This window comes from Hetaerina americana, unplaced genomic scaffold, assembly GCF_022747635.1.
Source record: "Hetaerina americana unplaced genomic scaffold, ioHetAmer1.1.p SCAF_1, whole genome shotgun sequence".
Lineage (NCBI taxonomy): Eukaryota > Metazoa > Arthropoda > Insecta > Odonata > Calopterygidae > Hetaerina > Hetaerina americana.
Genome location: NW_027286069.1, coordinates 99489549 through 99514569, shown reverse-complemented (window position 1 = coordinate 99514569; position 25021 = coordinate 99489549). Strand labels below are relative to the sequence as shown.

General features: G+C 32.2%; 1 protein-coding gene across 1 annotated transcript in view; it reads right to left on the bottom strand.

Annotated features, from left to right (window-relative positions):
- The window catches only part of cac (calcium voltage-gated channel subunit cacophony), a 365313-nt gene that overhangs the window by 80840 nt on the left and 259452 nt on the right, over positions 1–25021 (bottom strand). Inside the window, exons 7-19 of the mRNA XM_071591274.1 lie at positions 23499–23654; positions 22187–22407; positions 18126–18229; positions 13367–13482; positions 12180–12239; positions 10494–10595; positions 9035–9070; positions 4811–4895; positions 4372–4499; positions 3671–3893; positions 3158–3362; positions 2184–2402; positions 581–678 (exon numbers count right to left, since the gene is read on the bottom strand). Of these exons, the coding sequence (XP_071447375.1) occupies positions 581–678; positions 2184–2402; positions 3158–3362; positions 3671–3893; positions 4372–4499; positions 4811–4895; positions 9035–9070; positions 10494–10595; positions 12180–12239; positions 13367–13482; positions 18126–18229; positions 22187–22407; positions 23499–23654 (1753 nt within the window). The remainder of the gene's footprint in view (positions 1–580; positions 679–2183; positions 2403–3157; positions 3363–3670; positions 3894–4371; positions 4500–4810; positions 4896–9034; positions 9071–10493; positions 10596–12179; positions 12240–13366; positions 13483–18125; positions 18230–22186; positions 22408–23498; positions 23655–25021) is intronic.

Here is a 25021-nt window from a genome sequence, read left to right as displayed (position 1 = left end):
ACAGGAAAATACTGTTCCATAATATTACAGAGGACATTGACATGAACATGTGTACCGAGTGAACAAGCGGTTGTATCAATTTGAAAACCAGAACAGCAATCAAAGCAAGATGACAGTTGCAGCTGACACATACACCAACTAACTTGCACACAATCTTTTAAATGGATGTTACTCTCAAGATGAATTTGTAATCAACCTTTGAAAGTTACGGCTCTGATCAAACTGCTTAGCAAAAAAGTGAAAGCACAACATGCTCTGCATTTATTAAATCATTAAAGTTCCTAGGGCATTTACTGAGTATGAAGCTTGATTTTCTTCTGCCTTACATTTTTTTCTGCATAGTAAGCAAATTCTACCCCTAAACCTCAGTAAAGGAAAACATTACTATGGAAAATTATTTTAATTTTACCACTCACAAGAAAACTAACAAAATATACTTCACAATTATACATAGTGATTTTTACACATACTCTTTTGATATCAAGTAAACGCCCAATGATATGAATAAACTGCAAATTCTTTCAGGCACTACCTTTAAGTCTTAAAAATCCTAGAGAGAGGGTATTACATGATCACTTACTTTCCAGATGGTGACGGAGGACTGATCTCAACTTTGGGCGCACCACCTTCACCCATGTGCAAAGTTTCCATTTCTTTCTCCAATTCCTGTTGTTGTTTCTAAAGCAAAGAAATAAAACATTTTAATATTACTGACAGAGTATCTTTAGGTTAAAAATAATATAATGGCTCATTGTGTTTAACCAAAATGTTTTAACCACATATTACCACTCAATTTTTTGTCATATTATTCCATTTAATGTAAGTTTTCCTGACAGGAGCAGAAAGAGGACGAGGAGTAAAAGTTGCTTTGAATCTTCAACATAGGTGTACTAGTTTTACAAAATAGTGGGTCCTATCTTTAAGACATGTTGAAATTACAATGGATTTAAGTTGTACTCTGCCAAGAAGCTTATCATTTGCTTGAAAGCAAGAGTGCTAGTACACAAACATGCCCATATTTACGACTATACTTTGTTATTATTAATTATCTGTCAATCATTGTATTTTAGTTCTATAACACATAATCTACACTAAATACAAATGAACCTAATCCATTGCCAAGAGGGAGAGCATAAAATATTGGCACCTGAAAGTTATCTGATTGGCACTAGCTATGAGCTCTCTTCTTCCGCCTTGAGAGAGGAACCCTGCATTGTTGGCTGACCAAAACCATTAAAAATATTCAAAATAGGTCTGGTGATTCAAGATTAGGCTGCAGTATCATTTTGTATCAAGTAAATTTTTATTACACGGTGATTATCAATATAACCTAGAGAAGTTATATTCTATGCAAATAGTTGAGATTTTTGTAAGAAATGAATGACAGAAACACCACGCCTTCATCACATATGCATGCATGTAACTTTGCAATAGTCTGACACTTGATATGGCTTGTGATGCACTGGGGCATTTTTTCAAATAAATAAATTTGCTAATAACAAGACCAGATCTTACCTTCAACTTTCATTGTACCGGTATTTCAATTTATCCATATTACAAACATTGCAAAGTCCTCTCCTTTTGTCCAGGGACTGGTCTTAGTTGAAAATTACAATACAAACAATTATTCCAGGATTAAAGTGAACAGGTTGAAACTGTAACAGTATTTTCATGGGAGGCAACCGACAGCTAAGGTCATTTGTGCCATTAGGGATGGATGGGAGGGGATGGGTGGAGAGAAATCCAGCATCAACATTAGCCTACTCTTGTCGAAAGGTGCCAAGACGCACTTATACAGTTATCCAAAAGACCTTGTATAGTATGTTGATGCAATTGCTACAAAAATTGAAGAGACCAATGCATGGAACCCAATGGGATGTATGTATGTTTTGGGAGAGGAGTGAGTGTTTTATGGTGAGGGCTTAAATGGGCTGCTATTATATTTATTAGATAGAGACTCAAGGGTAGGTGCTGTTTTTTAATGTTAAAAAAGCATGGCAATTTTCAGAGGTTTTGGTAAATGAAAAAAAAAATCAACAGTAATTTACTAAAATTAATGTAGTGATTTTAAAACTGATCCATTTTTTGTTTCACCATGAGTGGGAGGTACGAAAGTATTATTACAGAGTCATAATTTGGGTAAACAGTAATTATGTCTGAGTGCTTCAACTGCTGTAGATTACCTCCTTGTCCTCTTCTTCTTGTTCCTCCTCAGCTGCGGTCAGTTCTTGAGCATTGGCTAAGTTGTCCACGGCAATGGCAAGGAAGACATTTAGGAGGGTGTAGTTACCAAAGAGCACGAGGATGATGAAGTACAGGGAATAGATCATGCCACGCTTGTGACCCCCTTGGGACACAATACCCTGGTACATGACCTCATTCCAATCCTCCCCAGTGAGAATCTATGGATGGAATATATTACAAGTAAATTAAATGTTGTACCAGGCAAATTTCAAAGGGACCATATGATATGTGCTTTAAACTACAGCACACATTTTAAAAGCCATTGCACTTCCATAATAATTAACTTTGCTGACTTAAACATCATATTACATACTTAAGTTTCACTTCCACAAGCATAGGCTTTTGAAATAATTACACCTTGGAGATTATTTTTGATTCACATCAAGAAATATAAATGCCAGTCTTATAATCATCATGAAATATGTACTCCGCATTTGGATTTCCTTTATATACCATGGAATATAAGAAATGAGATGCATTTAGATTGCTGCCAAGGCAAGGATATATGTCATCAGCACCTCTAGCTTTAGCATTATGACATTTAATATATTAAAATAAATTTTAAAGATCTGAAAGAATCTTAATGCACTTCAATAACCACATGGTTCAATGTGACTTGTAACAATATGATTTTCAACATTATTAAGTAACTGAAGCAATTAAATGAGGTTAAAGATCAGTTCTTCATATTATCTTAACTTTTGTATTTAATCATAAAGCATGAATTACATTGGAATTATTGTTTTAATAATGGTGGCCATTTCTTTTTCTGAGGAAAAACTGATGAATTATGTGTTACTTCAATATTTTGTGACTACACTGGTTGAAATTAGCCACCATGTAATACATTTGACTATTCTTTCGGAGACAAAATATAAGACAAACAGCATTTAGTGTTCAAAAAAATAAATACCTGGAACACAGTGAGCAGGGCAATGGGAAATGTGTTGAAGTTCGTGGGTGGCGTGCCTTCAGGAAAATTGAACTGCCCTCCAAAGAGCTGCATTCCAAGTAAGGCAAATATGAGAATGAACAGGAAGAGTAGGAACAACAGGGAGATGATAGAACGCATCGAGTTCAGGAGGGAGATGACCAGGTTACGGAGAGATGACCAGTACCTAATTAGAAAAATAAACCCATATTAGTTTGGCAGTCCAATAAGACTATGAGGATCTAAAATTTTAAAATATGAAAATCATAATACAATGTTTCAATGAAAATAAGAGGCAAAATGAAATTCTTGGAAAAGAGCTTATTTCAAGTCGACAAAAACTTAAGAAAATCTATAACTTGGATTTAATAATGCCTGTATAACTCTATACTGAATTGAACTATTTATCAAAGCAATAGATACACACCTGCAAGTACTATTTTTGGACAATTAACAGAAAAAAGCAGTCCCTAAAGAATGATGCCATTCACTTACTTTGTGACTTTAAATATCCGCAGCAAGCGAAGGGCTCGGAGGACGGAGAGACCGAAAGAGCCGGACTTCAACTCCGACCAGATCACCTCAAAGATGGAGCCACTGATAACGACACAGTCAAAGCGATTGAACGCTGACTCAAAGTATATCCTTGGTCCCAGAGCATACATCTTGATAAACATTTCCATCATAAAGAGTCCCAGGAAAACAAATTCTGCATAGTCTGTGGAAAAAGATTTGAGAATATTTAGATGTAGGCAGTAGACAATTTTTTTATCCTTCTAATTCATTTTTTAGATAGAACTAAGCAATTGAAAAGGCTTTATTTAGCTTAAATAATTATTATTTGTGAGAAAAGCATATGAAAATAAAAAAGATGCTATCTTTATGAATTTTATAAATGTTCATGAATCATTAAAGTTTGATTAAATGATGATGCCATAATTTAATCAATAATTTACTCAATCGCTAATCATAAAATTTTAAAAGGAATGACTGCTAATATTTAAGCTCAACCAAACATTTTATACCTACTCATAATTTCAGAAGGAAATTCTATACAAAATTGTTTAAGTTAAATTTGTTTGCAATTTACAAAAAAATGCTTTACAGCAGGATGCACTAAAAAGTAGCTAATAAGTGCACTCTCTGATATAGGAAAAGGGAGGTAAAAAATTACAAGATGAATGAAAAATGCTTACATAAAAATGATGCGAGCCATTGCGGTTGACCATAATGCTCGACCGCCACACACACAGTATTGAAAAACACTAAAACTATAACGAACCAGTAAAACCACTGTGTTTTAACAGTGTGTCTGATCCAAAACCTGTTGAAGATAAAATAAAAATGATTAAACGACAAATGATAAACTCTACAAAAAATATAATGCATACTGTTTATTGACAAAGTTTTTTTAAAATATCGCCTAAAACAGGCTTATTATGATAAGGTACTGAACAAGAGTATCTATGCTGAATACCATTTAATGAAAATGGAAAAATTACTTCATAACATTTCATTGAAAATAGTATGAAATAATATTTTGGGGTGAATTTTCATGAGAATATTTAGCTTGGCATTTGAACAATTGTTCAATAGTAGGTGTAACTTGGAGATATGCACAACTAACGAACATACCTAAACCTTTTCTCTGCTCTCCAAAATTCTAAACAAGCTCCCTTGTTTTTGACTTTCGATTTCAAATAGGAAGCACGGGAAAAACCTGCAAACAAGGCAAAGAAAGATTGTTAACATGTAACATACAGCCCATATCCAGGATTCAACACTTATCTAAGTTGTGCAAAATAAGATGTAGAAAATAAGTATGTTAAAGGAAAAATGACTAAAAACATCTCATTAAATTTACTTTGCAAAATAAATGCATTAACTTATTTATAGCAGAAATTCCATAGATGTAATAGATTCATTCAGTAATGACTTAAAAATTATTGTATGCATATTCAATGTTATCATTTTATCAAACTAACAAAAAAGTTAGTCTGATCTCAACAAGTTAACAATTTGAAATTGCAAATATTTGTGATAGTAGAATAACTAGCCTTATGAATGCTACAGAAACCTAGCATACTCAATTAAGCTATGTAGCACAAGGTTCATTTTATAACATCTTCAAATGCTGGAAGCATTAAATATTATTCTGTCCATTTAAGGTGTATGTGTATTCTATGAGGGCTACTACACAGTCCATAGAGTCAATCTCAGAAAATTTAATCTAGCTATAGATAGAGCTTACTTGCTACAACAAAACTACATATTACAGCACACAAACCAACATCCTAGAAGCTAGAAGGAGAGATTCCAGCAGTCATAAAGATAGAAAAAGTAGTTACAATAATGAGAGATTACTTTATTTAGTCATGAAATAAAATCTGACTTTTACTTGATAAAACAGGGAAAACATATGCCATTCACTACAGCTGTTGTTATTACCAGATGGCCAGTTTGCAGGCTCATAAGCATATGGTAATTATCATCCTCTAATGAAAAAGAACTTACTACAAATTACGTATCAAGATGGTACCAAAGGAAATGAATTAATGGATTTGATGGTATTATTTTCAGTCGTGACAAGGAGACTGCATCAGCAGTTGCATGTGCAATGAAATGAACACCTATGTGCTCCATATGCTAATGAAATACACCAAATGCAGTACCTAATGGTTTCATGGAATCAGTCTATTTTACCACTTGAAAAATTTACCTGTACATGAAATATTTTCCATATTTTGAAAGGATGGAGAATGTTAAAAGGTGTGATAAATGCTTCAACAAATATGCATCTTTTTTAAATGAAGTTATGAATCAAAACATTCAGTTACCTACAAGAAAGGTGTAAGTCACAGCTGAACTAATATACATGCCTGAAAATCATGTCAAATAAATAGTATGTAAATGAAAATTTTTAGAGTCTGAAAATTCAGAGCATGCTTCACAAGATTTTACTTAAAAATTAGAAAAGTATGATTACTGGGAACTGGCAGCCAAGTGTTACTAAATTGTTTCTTTTCTAGTGATAAATACAAAATGTTCATTATCTAACCTAATTATCACAATTCTATAACTGAAACAAGTGGATACTGGATTAAGTTCCAAAGTTAAATGCAATTGATGCATATCTACTAAAAATTAAATTTGAAATAAATCAAAACGTTTAAAGAGATATGCTGCTCCTACTGTAGATTGTGGAAAATCATTGTGAGATAGATCAAAAAACACTTTCTATGTCCACAGAATTGACTTTTTTTATGTAGAAGTTATGAAGAAATTAGTTATATTCAGTAAGTATTGGCTATATACTAAAACACTCATTTTTGGGAGCAATTATTCCATTGTAGAAAGCAATAATACATAATTATAAATGGATTAATGTCACCCTAGTAAGATCTGAATTATTTATGATCCAAATTCAAATAGTTTTTAGTGGAGATAAGACTGACCATCAGAGATCCTTCATTAAAAATTGCCTACAGATGTTCGTTGTGTTAGTTACTATGTTTCTACAAATCCCTCAGAACTACACATACCAAAAGAGGAGGTATTGGTAAAGGTTGAAATTTCTCATCCATGTTGCTGGATATGTGAAAAACCTTTGGCTATTGCCTTGAATAGTAACAAAAGGTTTGTAAAAAGGTGGACAAGAGGGTAGAGAAGAGACATGCCTAAATAAAAATGGCTAACACAATATGCATATGATATATGCATCGAGTATACAGCCATTCTGAGTTACACGCATTGCAATCATACATGACTGTATACAAGTTAGGAATTGTTCAATAAACAAATTATTTCATTTGCCGCATCTACATCAATACTTTAAAGCATGCTTCAATTGATGACTCACTTTGGTACTGTAATGCACAATCCCTTAGTTTCAAATAATGTCAGCAATCAAATAGTTTTCTTCAGACCCATATTTCAAATAGCTACTTTAATTACATAAGTTGAAGCAAATGGGAGCTAGATGCTTTACAATACATTCAAAGAAAAAATAATCCGGTACTATATGTGTTAATTATAATTAAGACATTCTGGAAAAGCCTATTTTTATTAGTGAAATTTTATAATTACCACAATAATAAATTATGCTATATATTAACATTCAAATTTACAGAAACCAATCCATATATAAGCATTTTTGTTCAGTATAGGGTAAAAGCCTTTTTTACATCATCAGATTTTATTTATGTTGATATGTGGTTTGATTTTTTTATCAGATTTAATTTACACTCTGCGACAACTACAATATTTGACACTTTTCACTCTTTTGAGGTTTCTAACCAAATAAACCACTTATTACTTTGAATATAGAAAATTTGAAGTATATTGTTTACATAGAACAGAATCCTTTATCTTTCCTAATAAAACTGTCATTAGTTTAAGCAATTATCATGAAATTAGGGGAAATATGCCCATTAACTTCTCTTGGACATTTTCCTGAGAATGAACTACAGATATTCTGGTATGCAGTAGACTGCAATCATTGTTTCACTTTAAGAGCTAACTAGCGAGCATTATTAAGTAGAGTTTCAGCATGCACAGGAATCAGAATTATAGTTTTTGCCTTTAAACCACTGATAATATCACCATCTAGTAGCTTATTCAGCACAAAAAAAATTATGGTAGGTATAATGCAACTTTATTCTTTACTGATTAAATCTAGCTGAATAGTTTGCACATGTAGTATGTTCCTTAACTTTTGCAATGGGCACTGAAGTTAATTTAGAGATAAATTAGCTGATAGATAAAATTCAATTTACAGTTGAGTGAGACATGGTGTTAAGCTTGCTTAAAGTGCTTTGTGGTATAGATACGGCAATTGCTCTTTGAATCTCAAGGCATTATCACACTAAAACAGGTAAGAAACATCAGTATAATTTCGAATTATTGATATAAACATAGCTTTATAACACTGCATAATATTATTGTCTTGATATTAATAATTTTACTTAATAATTGAAAGAATGATCAATCTGTTAAAGTTACAATATGAAATTTTGAAAGAAAGCAACCGACTACAACAATATTTTCTCTTCCATTTCAAATAGGAAGTTAATGCAGCAGAAATAGAATTGCTTGCAAAGAAATATTTCGTCAAAGACATAGCGTGGCTGTGAAATAATGAAAATTTTCATTCTGCAACAAATTTAGTATATTAACTAAGCAAAAACAATTCAATTTAAGATTACAGAAGAATGCTACTTGGCAAATTGAATCTCTTTTAGTTTATCTCACATATTTCACAGTTGTGACAGCATAATGAACTCTAATTTTTTTTTTAACTTTTTTGCATTTGAAACAATTATGTTACTGCTATCGTTAGATGCAAATTTCTTCCAAAGACCTTCATGAAAAGAAGGTAATTATCTGTTTTTGCATGAGATTCAATGTAAACCATAAGAATATGATAAAAATGTAGAATTTATTTTAATGAAGGAAAATTTACAATTTACTAATTGGGAGTGTTAAGGGTTAACTGAGATACATACATTATAAAATTACTTTTTTTTGCTTATCAAAAGCATGGATGCACATCAATGAATACTAAGGCAGGCTATCACCTTCTACGAAAAAAGTTAGGAAATGACATGGATAAAACTAAAGTTTAAACTATAATCTGGCATGCCACAATTCATGGCCAGTAATTTGGCTTTCAATGAGGTAAAATAAAATGAATGTAGTATGCTGGTATTCAAGTAAAGACTATACTGTAGTATTCTCTGCTTACATGATCTACAGGGTAATCAAAAATTTACATGGGTAAGAAGAGCTACAGAGGTTACTAAACAAACAATACTAAATTCTGTCATCAAATTAATGAAACAGCCTGAGCAATCTCCATACCTTTCAGTTTTTTCTTAGGCACTGAAAGAAAAAGTTCTGTGATAAATTTACAAGGATAGTTCTTATAAGTTTTGAATGGACTGATCATAATGTGAAAACTGTCATATGTTATGAGCTGGTGTAATGATATCAATAGGTCACAATATTTTCATGAATGTGAAAGTTTTGATAGGCATATCGTTCATTTTTTTGCATTCCAACCATTTATCTACACAGTCCATCGAAAAAAGGAAAGTGTACACATGTAGAAGTAATAACTTTCAGAATACTATAGATTAGGAAAATATTGTACAAGAGCATGCTCAAATTACAAATATAACTTTTACACTGATCACAACAAATTTTTATGGTATCACATTCATAAGAGGATTTTGTTTCACAGGGTTAATAACCACTCTATAGAATCTTTTAATGTTATTTCAAACAAACACCACAGGGATAATATCCTGGCAATTGATAAGATAGGAAGTTAAAAAAATATAAATTCATATTACACTGTAAAATACTCATACGCGAAAAATGTTTCTCTCAGAGAATAAAATCAAATTTCCATCTATCAATGTCAAATTCTGGGTAATTTTGAGTCAGAATTTTTAAACAGTTCTTGCAGAAATTTTCAAACATTTAAATATTTTTCCTTAGAGAAATGAATCATATGTAACATAGGTGAAGGAAACATTTAGTATGACCAACCCAAAATTTAATTTGACAGAAGAAATAGGTAACAATGATTTAATACATACTAAATTCAATAGTAATGGAGATAATTTTTGGAACTGAAAGCATGCTCTATTTGGATTCGACTTACTAAAAAGATGTATGTAGTAGATGTTGCCAATGTTAAGAAATATACACCAAGAAAAAGGGCAAATTTCAATAAAACCAGGTAAATAGATCTTGGTTTATCATTACTGCAATGCTAAATATAAGTTGAGTAAAAATTCTCAATAGAATCTTTCAACCAACAACAGATACACAAATTACTCCTCAAGTAATGATGAATGTTTAATAAAATATTGAAATGTTTTTCATGACTCTAAGCTAATCTAAATAATTTCAATCAGTAAAATTACTGAGTGGAGTACAAAAAGAGCAAAAAACAAATACTCTAATTCACCAACTGAAAAAACAGATGGTCAAAAAACATGCTGAAATTTCCAAAAACAACCTCCTTATGTCAAAACATCAAGGAAAACCTAATGGAATTGGTAGAATGGGTAAAAAGATTTCAGAAGATATAAAGTGCATGGTTATTTTATGCGTGAGACAACACTGAGATAAAGAAAATTAAAATAGACACTATCTAAAGGGGAAGAGAAAACTAATAAGAGGATTCAGTTATGAATAATTTGTTGAGTGTTTCTGAGCACGAGTGTAATGTGATCCTTTTCGAGTGACAGTCATGAAGGGTTCTTTGGATAGGGAAAGAAGAAGAGAAAATGGAAATCAGTCAACTAACCATCATCTCCCTCCTCCTCATTCTCCTCCTCCTCAGTGTCAGTACTTTTACTTTTTCCGAGATTTTTCAACTTTTTCCTCTTCGCTGCTGCCCTCCGCCGGGCTGTTTGGAAAAAACAAGAAAGTCTTTTGTTGACCATAATCATGAAACACAATTGTGAAAGCAAAAGAAACAAATGCAACAAAACTAACATGACAACATTACAATGCATTTTTAATTGGAAGAGATTTGATCAAAGTTCATTTTTGCAATTTATCCATCAATAAAACTTCTTTCATAGGTACTTCTCAAGCCCAACTTTGATGAATTAAGATAGAAAATCCAAATGGTAATATTATGCTATTGTTATTGTTTTTGGAAAACCCAATTGAGATGCGTTATTGAAAGCCAGCAGGAGGGGTGGGGAAAAGATTACTCCTATGTTATATTTATTAGATTATAATAATCACTCTGTTGGGATTATGAACAAATGAAATTTTACTAATTAGTATCAAAGTTTTATTGTTTTCCATGATACATAAGGGCCTTTCTAATTTTTATATTATTGCCCCATATGGGTTATTGTAGAACGTTTTACCTATGATTTTAGAAAACTAAGCCTATAATAATAATAAGATTATTATTTTTATAGGATTAATTTCTCAAAACCATAGGTAAAACTTATCTTACAATCTACAGGTCTATCACACCAGATTTTGGAAAAAAATGTGAGATACTTCTGGTCTCTTTCAGAAGATTCAATAATGTAATAATTACCCTAATATAAAACCAAAAAGCCCCAAAATTATTTTCAGAGAATTTGTGCAGCATTATCCAATTAGAGATGTGTAGAACATTCCATGAATTTCTCTGCTTTTATATGACATTTCTGTTGATGTTCCCATGCTTAATCTATGAGACTAGAATTTGTTTAATTTCAATTCAATCTTTTTTGCCATTTTAAGGATCTTGTGGGTTCACTATCATACCCTCCTATCTTTATCTATTGCTTTGTGCTTTTATTTACTAAAATGTCCTCGTTGAACTGCTCATGAAAGCATAATTATTTTCAAGAATGAATTCCAAGTATTTTTTTAAAGCCCCTTAACAGAATGTTGGGATGAATAATTGCAGATTTTCCAAAATCCTTAAAGTTCTATTTATAGAATAAATACACTTTTTGTTTATTATTGTATGCATTAAAATTTCATTCGGGGAAGTGGAACTGTGGCCACTAATTCCTTCACATATATCTAGGTTTGTGATCATTTCAGCATGATTTATTACTAAAAATATGAGATATAGGTTGAGGATAATTAATCCTGGCTTGTGACTTTTTAGTCGACAGACATTAAGTAGCTGGCCTAAAATTTTCAGTTTCGTCTCACAGGGTTCTTTGTTTATCACTGCGGTATCAACAGAATAGAATTCCTATTATTGACATGAGAATGAAAATGCATCCAAATATAAAATAAAACACATATGATAATTATTAAAGAAATCCAAAGGGGAAAATCATGGACAAGCTATTAGTGGCCAACAGTAGCACCTAAGATTCTTCATCATCACAAGGAGAAGTTTCAGTTGTTTCTAACAAATAATTCACATAATATCCATTAATTATTACAGTGATTCTTGGACAAAGTATGGAACAAGTAACATACGCTAAATATAAAATTTAAAACATGCAATTTTAGGGATTATCACCTTCAATTATGTGCATTTTCTCCTCCTCTGTCGTCCTTTCTTCGGCTAATATCACTTCCTCTGAAAACAGATTTGGAAAAACAATTATATATAGAAAACATAAGCATACTGAATAAAATGAGAGAAGAATTACTTTACTAATTATGGCAAGTGATCACCAGTAATTGTCAAACTATATGCACTACAACTTAGGTTAAATGGGACTTATTGATTAACACTACAAGACAAAAGCCATTCACTCACATAGTATTCTTGCACAAACATGCAAACAAGGCTGTTGGTTAAATTTTTTTTCTGGTGCAAGAGAACATGCCATTCATGCCACTAAACAACTGCAGGGAAGTGTCTACTGTCCCATGATGTTTATTTACAAGAAAAGGTCTCCTCATACCTTTCTTAGAATGATATGAAATCTATTTCTTAATAATTTGTCATTCTACTACATAAAACTGATTAATGAAAAATATTAAAAAGTTGGACAAGCACAAGAAATCGCTCAGGAAGAATTGCTCCTTCAAGTTAATGACTGAACGTAGGAGAGATTTAGTTATCTAACTCTACCTATGACATGTAATAGCTACTATCACCAAATTACCAGAATTTTTGAAATCAAAAAATATATATCACCAGATTAGAAATGAAGACCCATGGAATATTATCAGTAACTTGAATGTATTTTCTACAGCATAAAAAAGAATAGAAAAGTAGACATTTAAATTTGAAACCTAAACTAAGAAGGCCATTTACATATTTTAACCTTTCAGCAGAAAAACCATAGTCACACATGTAAAATTAAGGTAAAATGTCAGCACGAAATCATCCAACATAACAATGAAAAAGGACAGATTGGAGAAAAACTTGTCTACTCTCTTTTTTTAATTTTCAACAATCAGTTCCTTCGTTGAATTGCGCAAACTAGGCAAAATGTATGTGACTTGCACAAACTATAAGAAGTAAAAATTTATTTTAGGCACAATTACAAGAATAATATACTTGTGAGTAAAACTGTAAGCAAATATTAAGAAGCTTTATTTCAGTAAGACAAAACAGAAACAAGAGGCTTACTCTCCTTAAGCATACATGATGAGGTGTTAAACCCCAACAAAGCTTTCCAAAACACAACAGAAGCTATTGGAAACGAAGAAAAAGAAATGCAAAAATATAATCCCCGCACTGCTCCTCCTTACCTGCTTTGCAAATCCACTCAACATAACCATTCAACTCTCTTTCTAACTGCTGCTGCCTTCTAAGTTTTAAAAATGTCTGCCTGTTCTCTACTTTCTCTCTTTCTTTGGCAAATTCTCTGCAAAAGCACAGGCAATGAGGATGGGGTGGTTGTGGATGGAGAGAGAGAGATAGATAGAGAGATAGGGGACAGAGGAAGGTTGGTTGTATTCATGAGTGCATTGGGTACACTAATAAAAATGGTCATAATTATAACACAGGAGATTTACGGACTATTCAACCAGTTGCAGGGTCATAGCAAATAGCATTTCACTTTGGTCTAGGAAATGGTCACACTGTGCATTATGGGATTTATCTCACACATGAAGGGTGCTATATGATCACATATTAAGTGCTGCAATTATGATTTTTATAGAAGATTTAAGATATAGCAGATGAAAAATTTATTAAATTGATACGACCATAATCATATCCTCAACTCCCACAGGAATATTCTAGTGGCACTAATCTTTAAATATATAATACAAATGGAATTGGCTATTTAAATGTTCTGAATGACATAATTGTACATTTTATTTTTGCAAACTGATATGATATCGCATTTGACACTCAAAATACTGCATGTAACACCCTCCACATGGAATTATTACACCCATTGCAAAAAGATCACCAGGTTAGGTCATCATACAGAGATATGTGAGAGGATTGTAATACTGCCTAGATCACCAAGTGGAAAATTTCCATTGCCATTAAAAGCTGTCAACTTTTAAACTGTAATATAGTTTGTGAGGGGGTAAGTTAGTGATTTATTAATAAAATGCATAATAAAAATCAGATAATATTATGATACGAATGAGGTCTACATCTATAAGGGCTAAGGTCACCAATATGGCTACATATCATACTTTGGGGATCAATGCTTATAACTACTCAGTTATCCTGCTTTTGTGAGGTAAAAATCCTTGAACCACATATTTGGAAATTGGCACATGATAAGGCAAGATTCAAAAGAAGAAAAATTGTGTACACAACCATTCCCAAAATTAAGTTACAATGTTATTTCCGCCATTTAAATTATGAAAAGGGACTCAGCTATGGATGCATTAGACCTAAAAAAGTAAAATAATTTAAATTAATCGACTTTATGAATTTTAGTGATTTTGAAAAGGTAGTTCGTTTGGGACTGGGGTATTCCAGTCATAACACATGAGATTAATATTTCAAAATCAAAGTTTACTAATCAGCTTACGTCCTAACGAAGACCTTAAAGAATTTCTTAAGGGACACTACACACCCTTTATAAGATATAAAGAGAAATTTAAAAGGCATCTTATTCAGTGCACATGGAAACCTTTTAATGGATACATGTCAATTTTTTCCATTGATGACCAAGGTCTCAATTGCAGTAGATGAACATCAATATAATTAAAAGATTTGCAAGGAGGATACTGAAAGCCATTGGTACACAGAAATTTGAGTGGTATTTTGATGTGTCAGCATACTCTTTTATGTTAAGTCACTGATGAGGCCAACTTATCAGCAAGTTCTGAATAGACACCAGCTGTGATAATTATGAAAGCTTGTTTCAAAATGCCTTTCCATTGATTTCTTAAAATCTAGTAAAAATATTCACAAGCAAAACTAATTGCAGCAATCCTGAAGAACGCTAGTGCTGTACGTAAAGAACTAATTCATTTCAGCATTGATAAAATAAAACAGCATTAGCTCTAAAATTTCAGTTGAAATAGAGCAATCGGTCTGGTTTAATTCCATAGGCTTCTTGGAATCATTTTAAAGGAACTTAAACTCTTTCACAATAATTTTTCAAAAATATTTTGGTTGGCTTTGCTTAAAAGTGACAAAAATTTGTTTATTAATGTAATATTACTTAGGTGCAATAATGAATGAATTGCATAGTCTACTTACTTATAGATAATTTGAGTAAAATAAATGGCATTTATTTCATGAATGAAAAACCAGTAATGTTTTGCCAAACACTTACAATGTCTTCAAGTTAATATTTTCTAGAAATATATATACATACACAGAAATTGTTTTAGAACTAAGCTTGTGAAGATTGAGTAGAAACAGCTCATGACATTCACTTTCATTAAGGAAAAGAAATCAATGACAGGAAACAGCTATTTAGTGAAACAAACTTCCATGGGGAGGGATAAGGTCATTTCTGCTACAGTTCTCCACCAACTAGCTGATCAGCATTACCCTGGCATGGAATTCTGAGGAACTTATATACATGTGATGAGCTGTTTGAGGAAAGAACGGATATTAAGCACACTATATAAATCTAGCTAGACAAGAAAAGGAAGTCTGGTGGAGGTACAGAAGTGGGGAAAGCAGGAAAGTACAGGTGTACTTTTGAAGAGGTACCGTACACTAGCAATCAGGGCAAATGCTTATCTTTCCTTTCCTTAGAAAATCACGCATTCCAGTAAATATATCTAGCAAGCTGTAATGCTTTATTCTATATATGTGTGTGTGTGTACAAGCACAGCAAAATTCAATGACAGAACCATGACTAGAAATTTTGAAAGTATCTTGTGAAGCAGAATTATTCAATATATTAACAGGAAATCTATCGGCAAAAGTTCAATGACTAAACATAGAAGTACAGAACATGACAAATAAATACAATTATTGTTTCTATTATGGGAAGCACCATATTGGAAAAAAGTAAACCAGAGTCACTTGCTGTTTATGAATTTCACCGTGTTGTGTTTAACAGGAAAAACATGTCTAATTCAATTATTTGTGCTTTGTGAAAGGCGTACCGTTGATGAAAAAATATAAAAATAAAACAAAGACTGAGGTAGCTCTGTCTACAGAGGTTGACAGGTCCATCTAAATTATTATGAGATCATGTATGCAACTTATTACAGTTTGTATTTCTGAAGCAAGTTGATCTCTTGGATTTCAAATACCTGCTTGACAAATCCAATGCAAGTAAGCATTAAAAGCGTCAGTAAACTGCTTTTTCACTCGAGCTCTGTTAAACTTTTCTCGCCTTTCCACCCTTGCCCTCTCATTGGAGAATTCTCTGTAAACATTTTGGGAGTAAGATAAAGGAAGATAAAGGCATGGGATGAGGAATGGGGACAAAATAATGAAAGAGCAGAACCATTATATGTATTCTCAAAAAACAATTTATATATGTAGCACTGTATCCCAAGCAAATGCCTAGTATTGAATAACTTCTAATAGTGGTTCAATAAAAATGACCAAAAAATATTGAAAATAACTTTATGTACTGAAACGCATCAATGTAATGACTAAAAGAGTTATTAAGGTTAGCTTAATGGTATATACTTGTTTGGCATGTGACAAAATGTATTTTAAGTAACAACAGCAATAGTGTTCAAAGGGCAAAAAAGAACAAAATATGAAGTATTTTGCTCATTAAAAAAACTTAAGAGTACAAATATTTTTCAAACTGAAGGAGTGAATACACTTCAAGGATGGATTCCAAAAAAGCTAGGCACATTATTACTAGATTGCTAACCTCAGGATTGAGTTTTACTTTTCATCCAAAATTTTGCCAAGTGAAAATTGCTGTATGTCCAATACTAAAATATATGTATTATGAATGTTAGAATGAATGGTGAACATGACCAAATATCTGAGAGATGTAAATAGGTATTGCACCTAAATATAATATTTTGCAAGTGTTCCAAACATGTATATTTGGCTAGTGAAGGATGATTATATTTTGCACGTAATTAAAATATGTGCTTTCAAATACGTGAAATAAATTGCAGTAGTAACCATGGTTCAAAAGTGAAAACTAATTTAAAAAATAATGGCAAAAATAGCTGCTGCGACAATATTAAAACCTTACCAAACCATCTTCTTACAACAAACATATTCTCCATATTGAGACGGAAAGCTGCACGTTTTTGAAAATATATTAGTAGATCAATATAGATGATGATGAAAGGTAGGAACTTGTCACAAAAATTATTATGCTGAGGCACTTAACTACAGATCTTATCTACATTTCAGCAATATAAATTGATGTGCTAAAACTTAAGAATTTAAACATAAATATGTGATCATTTTAGTATTAAATGTATGTGCTAATGCTAATTGATAACAGAATTTTCCACAAATATTCTTCAATTACATGTATAATGAGCAAATTAAGCAAATTAAAAATTTTGATTTTCAAAAGAAATATAAATGTTCTGTCACAGAAGAGGATTGAAAAATTTATTCAGCCACATAGAAACCAGCTAGAAAAAATAACCTGTTGGAATTAAAAGTGGGTTTTATTGTTACTAAGCCAGGTTCACATTTTGGAGCAATAGAATCTGCAAATGAATGAAGCAAGAAAAGGTTATTTAAGTGTAATTTCATTAAACTTATGTATAAAATTGCCTCGCACAATAATATTTAAAATATACCTAATTTAGTATGTTTTAATTTTAAAATATTTAGGTTTTAGATATTTATACTTAGAGTAATACAGCACATTGACTTTACAAATACAGAAAATATCACAAAATAATGATACATTATTTCTCCTCAGGCAGGTTTCAAATCTATAACTTTAATGAAAGCCAGATAGTTATTCACCCACCAGGCAAACTTTAACCGCACAGTCCTTTAGTAATTTGAAATTTCATAATTGAGGAAAAGAATAACGCCAATCATTTTCTAAGAAATTATATAGTACTACCAATTAAAGCTTGCCATTGGGTCTGAGAGAAATAGAACACACAAAGTAGAAGAAATCAATCCACTTACCCGCTAAGAACACCAAGAACTAAGTTGAGCATAAAAAAGGAACCCAGAACAATGAGAGGTACAAAATAGATCCAGTTGAAGGTGCTTCCCAGGGCATCATTTGTCTGGAAACAGAAATAATATGGAATTAGCAACAGAAAAAATTACTTGACCACCGAAAATTTGGACTGTCACATTTAAGACAACATTTCTTATAATTGGCTTGAAAGAGTTATACACATTCAAATTCATTCATATTTGTTGGTTAATATCGTGGGTTTCTTTTTCATTAACATATTATGCTAGTTTTTGAGTGCATATATGTCTGGAACTTAACAATAATTTTTCCAGTGTAACAAATTTTCCGATATGCTGTGCTTACAGCTCTTTAAAGTTAAAAATAGGGATGGCTTGATATCTTCCAATACTGATACTGCAGAAAATTCTGTGCATTAGCTGATCCAACATTTAAGGAGAAATCAATCGATAAATGAGCATTTCAGATTTTATGGAAGAATTGAAAAGCTCTCCAATTTAAGCTCTCCAATTTTTTTGTCCTAAGTACTCACAGTTTAGTTTCTTCAGAGGACTCCATAGGACATTGGTTGGATATGGGGCATAGGTCAAGATGGAGAACAACAAAGAGTTAGGAAGGGAGGGAGAATGCACAGAACTGTAGAAAGGACGTGGCTAAATGCCTATTCAGTGCTTCTGGTGAACCCAATATGGATCTTCCTTAATCTATCCTTAATCTCTATTTCAAGTATCATCTCATCACCCTTTTCTATATACTTCCTATTCACTTTCATTTGGTATTTCTTCTCAAAGAATAAAACAGTATCAATGCATAATCCATAGTTACAAATAAACATAAGCAAAAGGATCAGTAGTGATAAATAGGAATGTAATAAGATATACGTTTATTTAGCAACTCTGATGGGATAGCCACAGTCCAGTTATTGATCATTTGGGCTGCAGGAATTGTGTTAAAAAATTACATATTTATATGTAGGTAAATTAAAATGTCTATGTAAAAGTGGCTGATATCATTTGCAAACTTTTACACATTTTTTAAAACATCGTCAACTCTTCAAGTGACCATTGTCAGTTTGCCTGATGGGACTTTTTAGACTTCACCTTGGTTCTCATGAATGAATAACAAAGTGTGAGTGCAGGCAATTCAACACACCCAAGATTGTCAATGTCTCCAGACATATAATTTTTTGCTGTACATTTGTAAAGGAGGTTATTATTTATTGGTAGTCCTCACATATACAATATGACCAGCAAAATTATTTAGAAATATTAGGCAAGGCATAATTTATCTCAACAGAAAATTTTTCATCACCTTTTAGTGTATATGGTAATAGAAATCATACATCATATGTGGATTACCATTAACCTTACATCAATGAATTAATCAATCCCCCTTTTCCATTAAATTGAAATTATAGTTTGAAGGTAAATTATGCAGTTTTTTTTAGGTCTGATGAAGATTCACAAATACACTGAAATGTTGGTAGATAAACAAGCTGTGTTTGACAAACTAACCAAAGTCTTCAAGACTCAAAATTCACAGAATTAAAATGAGTTGTCAAGTCTTCCAGCTAATGTGCATATATCTCAAGATCATGGCCACTACCATGATGAATACAAAGTTTTCACTGAATCATAAATTATCACATAGTTTAATGTTACAACAAATAACTCCCAATCCAATAATAGCTACGGATCAACAACATAAGAATATTGATGAATAAAATAACAGTTTTGAACCAGAAAAAATATTTGAAGCAAGTAAATAGTTAACCCTTTCACTATGAATGCTGGGTATATCATCCATTTTACCTACACAGAAAGATGAATGCCATGTTGCCCATAAGGGATTTTCGAATGCAAACAGAGGATTAATGTGAATACCTATTGCAATTTCTTCATGCGTTAGGACATTCACAGGTATACCCTCTAACTGTTTGGGGTCTAACCCAGCAAGAGGTCTCACCCTTTCCTTGGAAACTCAACCCTTCATCCCTTTGGCAGCCCCTCTCATGGCATGATTCCAATTTTTTGGGAACCAGAATTTCCTGGGAAACCACAGGCAGCACAAGGAAAGGAACCCTACCCTGATGAGTGAATTGTGAAATACCATTGGGCTTAGTACTAGGTAAACTCTACTGAAACCTACCAAACTGACCTTCAGGTTGATTGTGGTAATGGTTCATGTTATGGTTGTTCATGGTTATGGTAAACTGAATACAGAAATTTTTTGGCCTTTACATTAGATTTTTAAACTTGAAAATAATAGCAAGGACAATTAAAAACACCCAGGCCCTAGGTGGAGAAAAACCCAGCTAAGTGTGAATTGAACCCATGATCTCTGGGTTGGCAGACCCTGTCCCCACCTGAGTTGGTGGAAAATTTCATCCACTAATTAATTTGATTATCTAGTTGTACTGAATTTGATCAATTTTGTATGTTTTCCATTTAACCCATTAAAAGCACATTAATGGTCATTTTTAGGGGTTCATAATCTGGCAGATGGCAATCATCCATTAATCACCAACTATATTAATTAATACAACCATTTAGTTTTATTTAAACATTTTAAACAGATAGTAACACATAGGGTTTTCATTTGAAAGATTATATTTTTGGAGAACAGAACAGATATTTCTTTAGTAAAAGCACTGCGTAAACATCTTTAAATATGTTGACTTTCGATTCATGCCATGAGGGGAGCTGCTGATATGATGATGCATTGATGTTACCACTGCCTAGTTTTTCAGGGGGGGTTTGCCCTCTGTTGGGTTGTGTCTCACTGGATAAAATCATATACACACAGACCTTTTCAATATGAAAGCCTTATAGGTGTGCTCAACTTAGAGATGGACCAGGTCCCTCATGGAACCAAGGGGTAGTGTAGATGCAATAGGGGTATTTAAAGGATAATTTCACCAGCATGAAAGGATTACAAGTTATTTAAAGTTCACTCTTCATCCACTCATAAATTCAAGGTTGCTACTTCTCACATGCCCTACACTTGTAACAATGATTTTTATCCACTGAATGGTGAATTGATTTGTACACATATTGTAGTTGAAACAAGATACAAAGATGCTATCTATGTAGTTTAATTAATAAATTTGTTAGGATTGATAATTCTATTTTTTAATAAAGTTACCTGGAGATTTTTGGCATTGAAATTGATTTGGAAGATAATGATTCAATATTTAAACTAAATCAATATTGTTTCCCAAAGACAAAATTTTCTAAGAGCAAAATGCTGAAACAAATATTTTGCTATTGTAAGATTTGGGTTTACTTTACAAATGAGAGGAAAATATTATGTAACTGATGTGAATATACATGCTTTATCTATAATTCAGAATACATGATTCCTTGCCAAGTTAAAATGGAAACATTTTTTATTTCTCTCTCTCTCTCAAGTAAAACTGTCATCCATCTGGTTTCAACTGGATATTTTCCATTACACTCAGTCCTGAGCCTCTTCTTTCATTTGCCATTTCTTATTCCATCAAACATTCCCATCCTTCTTCTCTTTCCTTTGATTTTTCCTTCTATGACTCTTCTTTCAGCATTATATATGCCCTAAGTAAGACATTTTTCTCTTTTTCATTCTTCTATCTTTGATATTTTACCAAAAACCAGGAAATCGGAGAGATTACTTACTTAATAGGCAGAAAAACTTGCCTTGAAATTCATTTTTCATTCCTCAGCAAATATATTACAATTACCAGAGTAAAGATCATTTTCCATTCTAATCTTGCAAAATGCACATCATATTCATTCAATTAATTAATTTATGGAGTTTATCTTTGAAATGACTTAATCGTGTATGCTGGTTATTTTCTATTCACCTTTAATTTCAATCCAGCATTTCTTTCAATAAACTATACTAACATTCAAACTTGCTCATGTCAGTGGCACAATAAATAATTGCATATGTGTGCCAACTCTGGTTTACTTAAAAAGCATCACTGCTAATGTAATAGGTTACCCAAAAAAAAGATATTAGTTAGAATCTTCTTAAGGGTCACACAAAATTAACCATAGTGACTCACCCAGTACAAAATGGCCGTCCACCCTTCCATGGTGATGCACTGGAATACTGTGAGCATGGCGAAGCCTATATTGTCGAAGGAGGTGATTCCGAAATTTGGGCCCTCCCAGTCCTCCAGACATGTCGACAGGCTGGAGTTACACACATAGCTTCCCGGTGGAGCTTCTGTGTTATTGTCGGTGTTACAGGGTGTGGCCATTTCCCCCTCACGAACGATTTTATCTGAAAGATTAAATTTTTATTTTAAGTTTACACATTTAATTCAAATATGAGATTGATTACGGGCCAATTATCGACCTTTGAAGTTTTTATCTTTATTTAACTAAATAAAATACCCTGCAATAGATTATATAATAGATTTGCACAATACAAATATCAATAACAGAAGAAATTAGAAAACTGGACTATTACACCAGACTTCAATATAAATTGTGCTATGTGTTATAAATGTGAATAAATGTACACACACTATATTTACTAAATTATGTAGACTTATCAATCAAAAATTAGTTTTTTACAAAATTAAGGTGAGGTCTATACACTATTAAAATCATAAGAAATTTTAAATAAAACAATTAGAATTTCTTGAATTAACATTTGGATTTTCATTTAAGGATTTTTTTTAACATGCACACAATTTTGTATTTTTTAAAATTTTAATGTGTGCATGAAAACCATTGAGCAGACCTTAACATTAGCCATCAGTGTAGGCATAGAAATAATAATCTTCGGCACAAATATTCTGTATGACCTCCATTGTACATCAATAATATCACATTGACAAGAAATTACTGGCATGATGTAGATATTATAGATTATTTTCCTACAAAGGCAGTGGATTTGTTCCAACAACATATAAAACTTTATGGAATTCATTTCATGCAATCAATCATTGTGATCACTATCATCACCCTAGGGTACTGGACAATAAAACACAAAATCATTTCCCATATTGGAGATACTTCTTTGACTGATATTATCTAGCAAGCACAACTTTACCATAAATAAATACCAAATTTGTCATGTTACAATGATTACTTTTTAAATTTTAGCTTTGAAAGCCTTTGGTGTAGTTCATTAGTGAGCAAATATAGTGATTTGAAAAAAAGGCATTGAATTCAAAAATTTTGAGATACTCAAATAAAAGGGAAGACTTTCCTGAATTTGGCTACCATTAGGCTAGCATCCAATTCAACATAACGACTTGACATATTAAAAGAGAGAATTAAAACTGATTGATCAGGAATGAAATAGAAAACCATTTGACGAATTTTGAAAATACACATTTAAAATTGAAAGGCAAAGTCACTCACTCAGATCCTCTAAACTGTAGCATGTTTTATGCAGGGCACCGGCATAAAACTCAAGGCCTATGATGGCAAATATAACTATGGCAAAGAGCACTAGGAGTCCAATCTGCAGCAAAGGTGCCATGGCTTTTATTATGGACTTGAGCACCACCTGCAGACCTATATATTGGAAATTGAAAGAATAAAACAAGGAGACAAACAGGATACCAAAAGTTTTTCAGTTTTTATTTTATTGCTGAAATTTGTAGCAAGCTCACACAAAAACAGTAAATGCAAGCATTACTTTGAAGTTATTCTCAGTAGTAAGTTATTTTTGAAAGGCTATCAAATGGCATCAGTGGCGTAGGCAGGAAACTGATGAACAATGATAACAGTGAGACCAACCATAAAATCTTTTATATCACTTAATAGTTTCCTTTTACTTCAGTTCCAGTTGAATTTTAATTGAAACAATATCCATAAAATTGTATTGCTTCAAAGCATCAAAATAGGACTGCCATTGACAGACATAAGGGGAGTGGGGTTTCAAACCCTTAAGAAAATCTCCCCTATCCTACGCCACTGATATAAATGCTTAAATAATCAGTGGCATAGAAATTACTTGAATTTAAATTACTTCCAAGGCAACATATCAAATTTATAGAATTAATAAATAAGTTGAATACAGATATCTGACTGAAACTACTTTTTGTAACTTGCAATCATTTCTAGAAATCCACCTGAGCTTAATGCAGACAGGTAGGAATAATATAACTTTTAAATGAACTATATTAACTACTGAAAATTAGGAAGCTAAAGGTCATGCATTACTTCTGCCTGTAGCCACTGATTAGAAAGATAAGATGATTTTCCATCAATGTATTTATTTATTTTTAATCTGAGCTGCTTTAAATGGCCTTCAGTTGAAAAGGGTTGTCAAGAGTTGAATACAAGAAATACCAAAATTTGAAAATTAATCTTATGTACAAATCAATCATTATGTTTAATGCATCCTTTTATCAAGTGAAGGGATTTATGTTTACTGAATAGTATATAGGTAAAGATACTTCCTAAAAGTGATTGAGAGATACTATGTGTTCACAATGTAATAACATTACAAAAATAACTAAACTCTTTTTTACTTCAAAGTCTACTTTTTTTCTACTGTTTTCTCACCCCAAGGGATATTTCTTCTGGCCAAATTAATTACTGCATAATTTTACAGGTAAACTATACAGGAAAGCAAAATCAAAGAACTGAAAGCTCAACATTACTTGAGCATGGATATGTTTAAATCATGCCTAAAAGGTTCAGATACTGTATATACTGAGTAATCTGCAACACTAATTACATCTAACACAAAAAAGCAAAAAATGGACAAACATAATGATAGATTTGTACATATATAAAGTCACAAACAAGCCATTAGTTACTTCAAATTGGGTATACAACATCCACTCAAACAAGCAAAGAGCCTCTATCCGCACATAATGATTGTTGAAATACAAAATGGGCGTCTTTCGAAAAAGAAACGCCAGCTGAGGTAA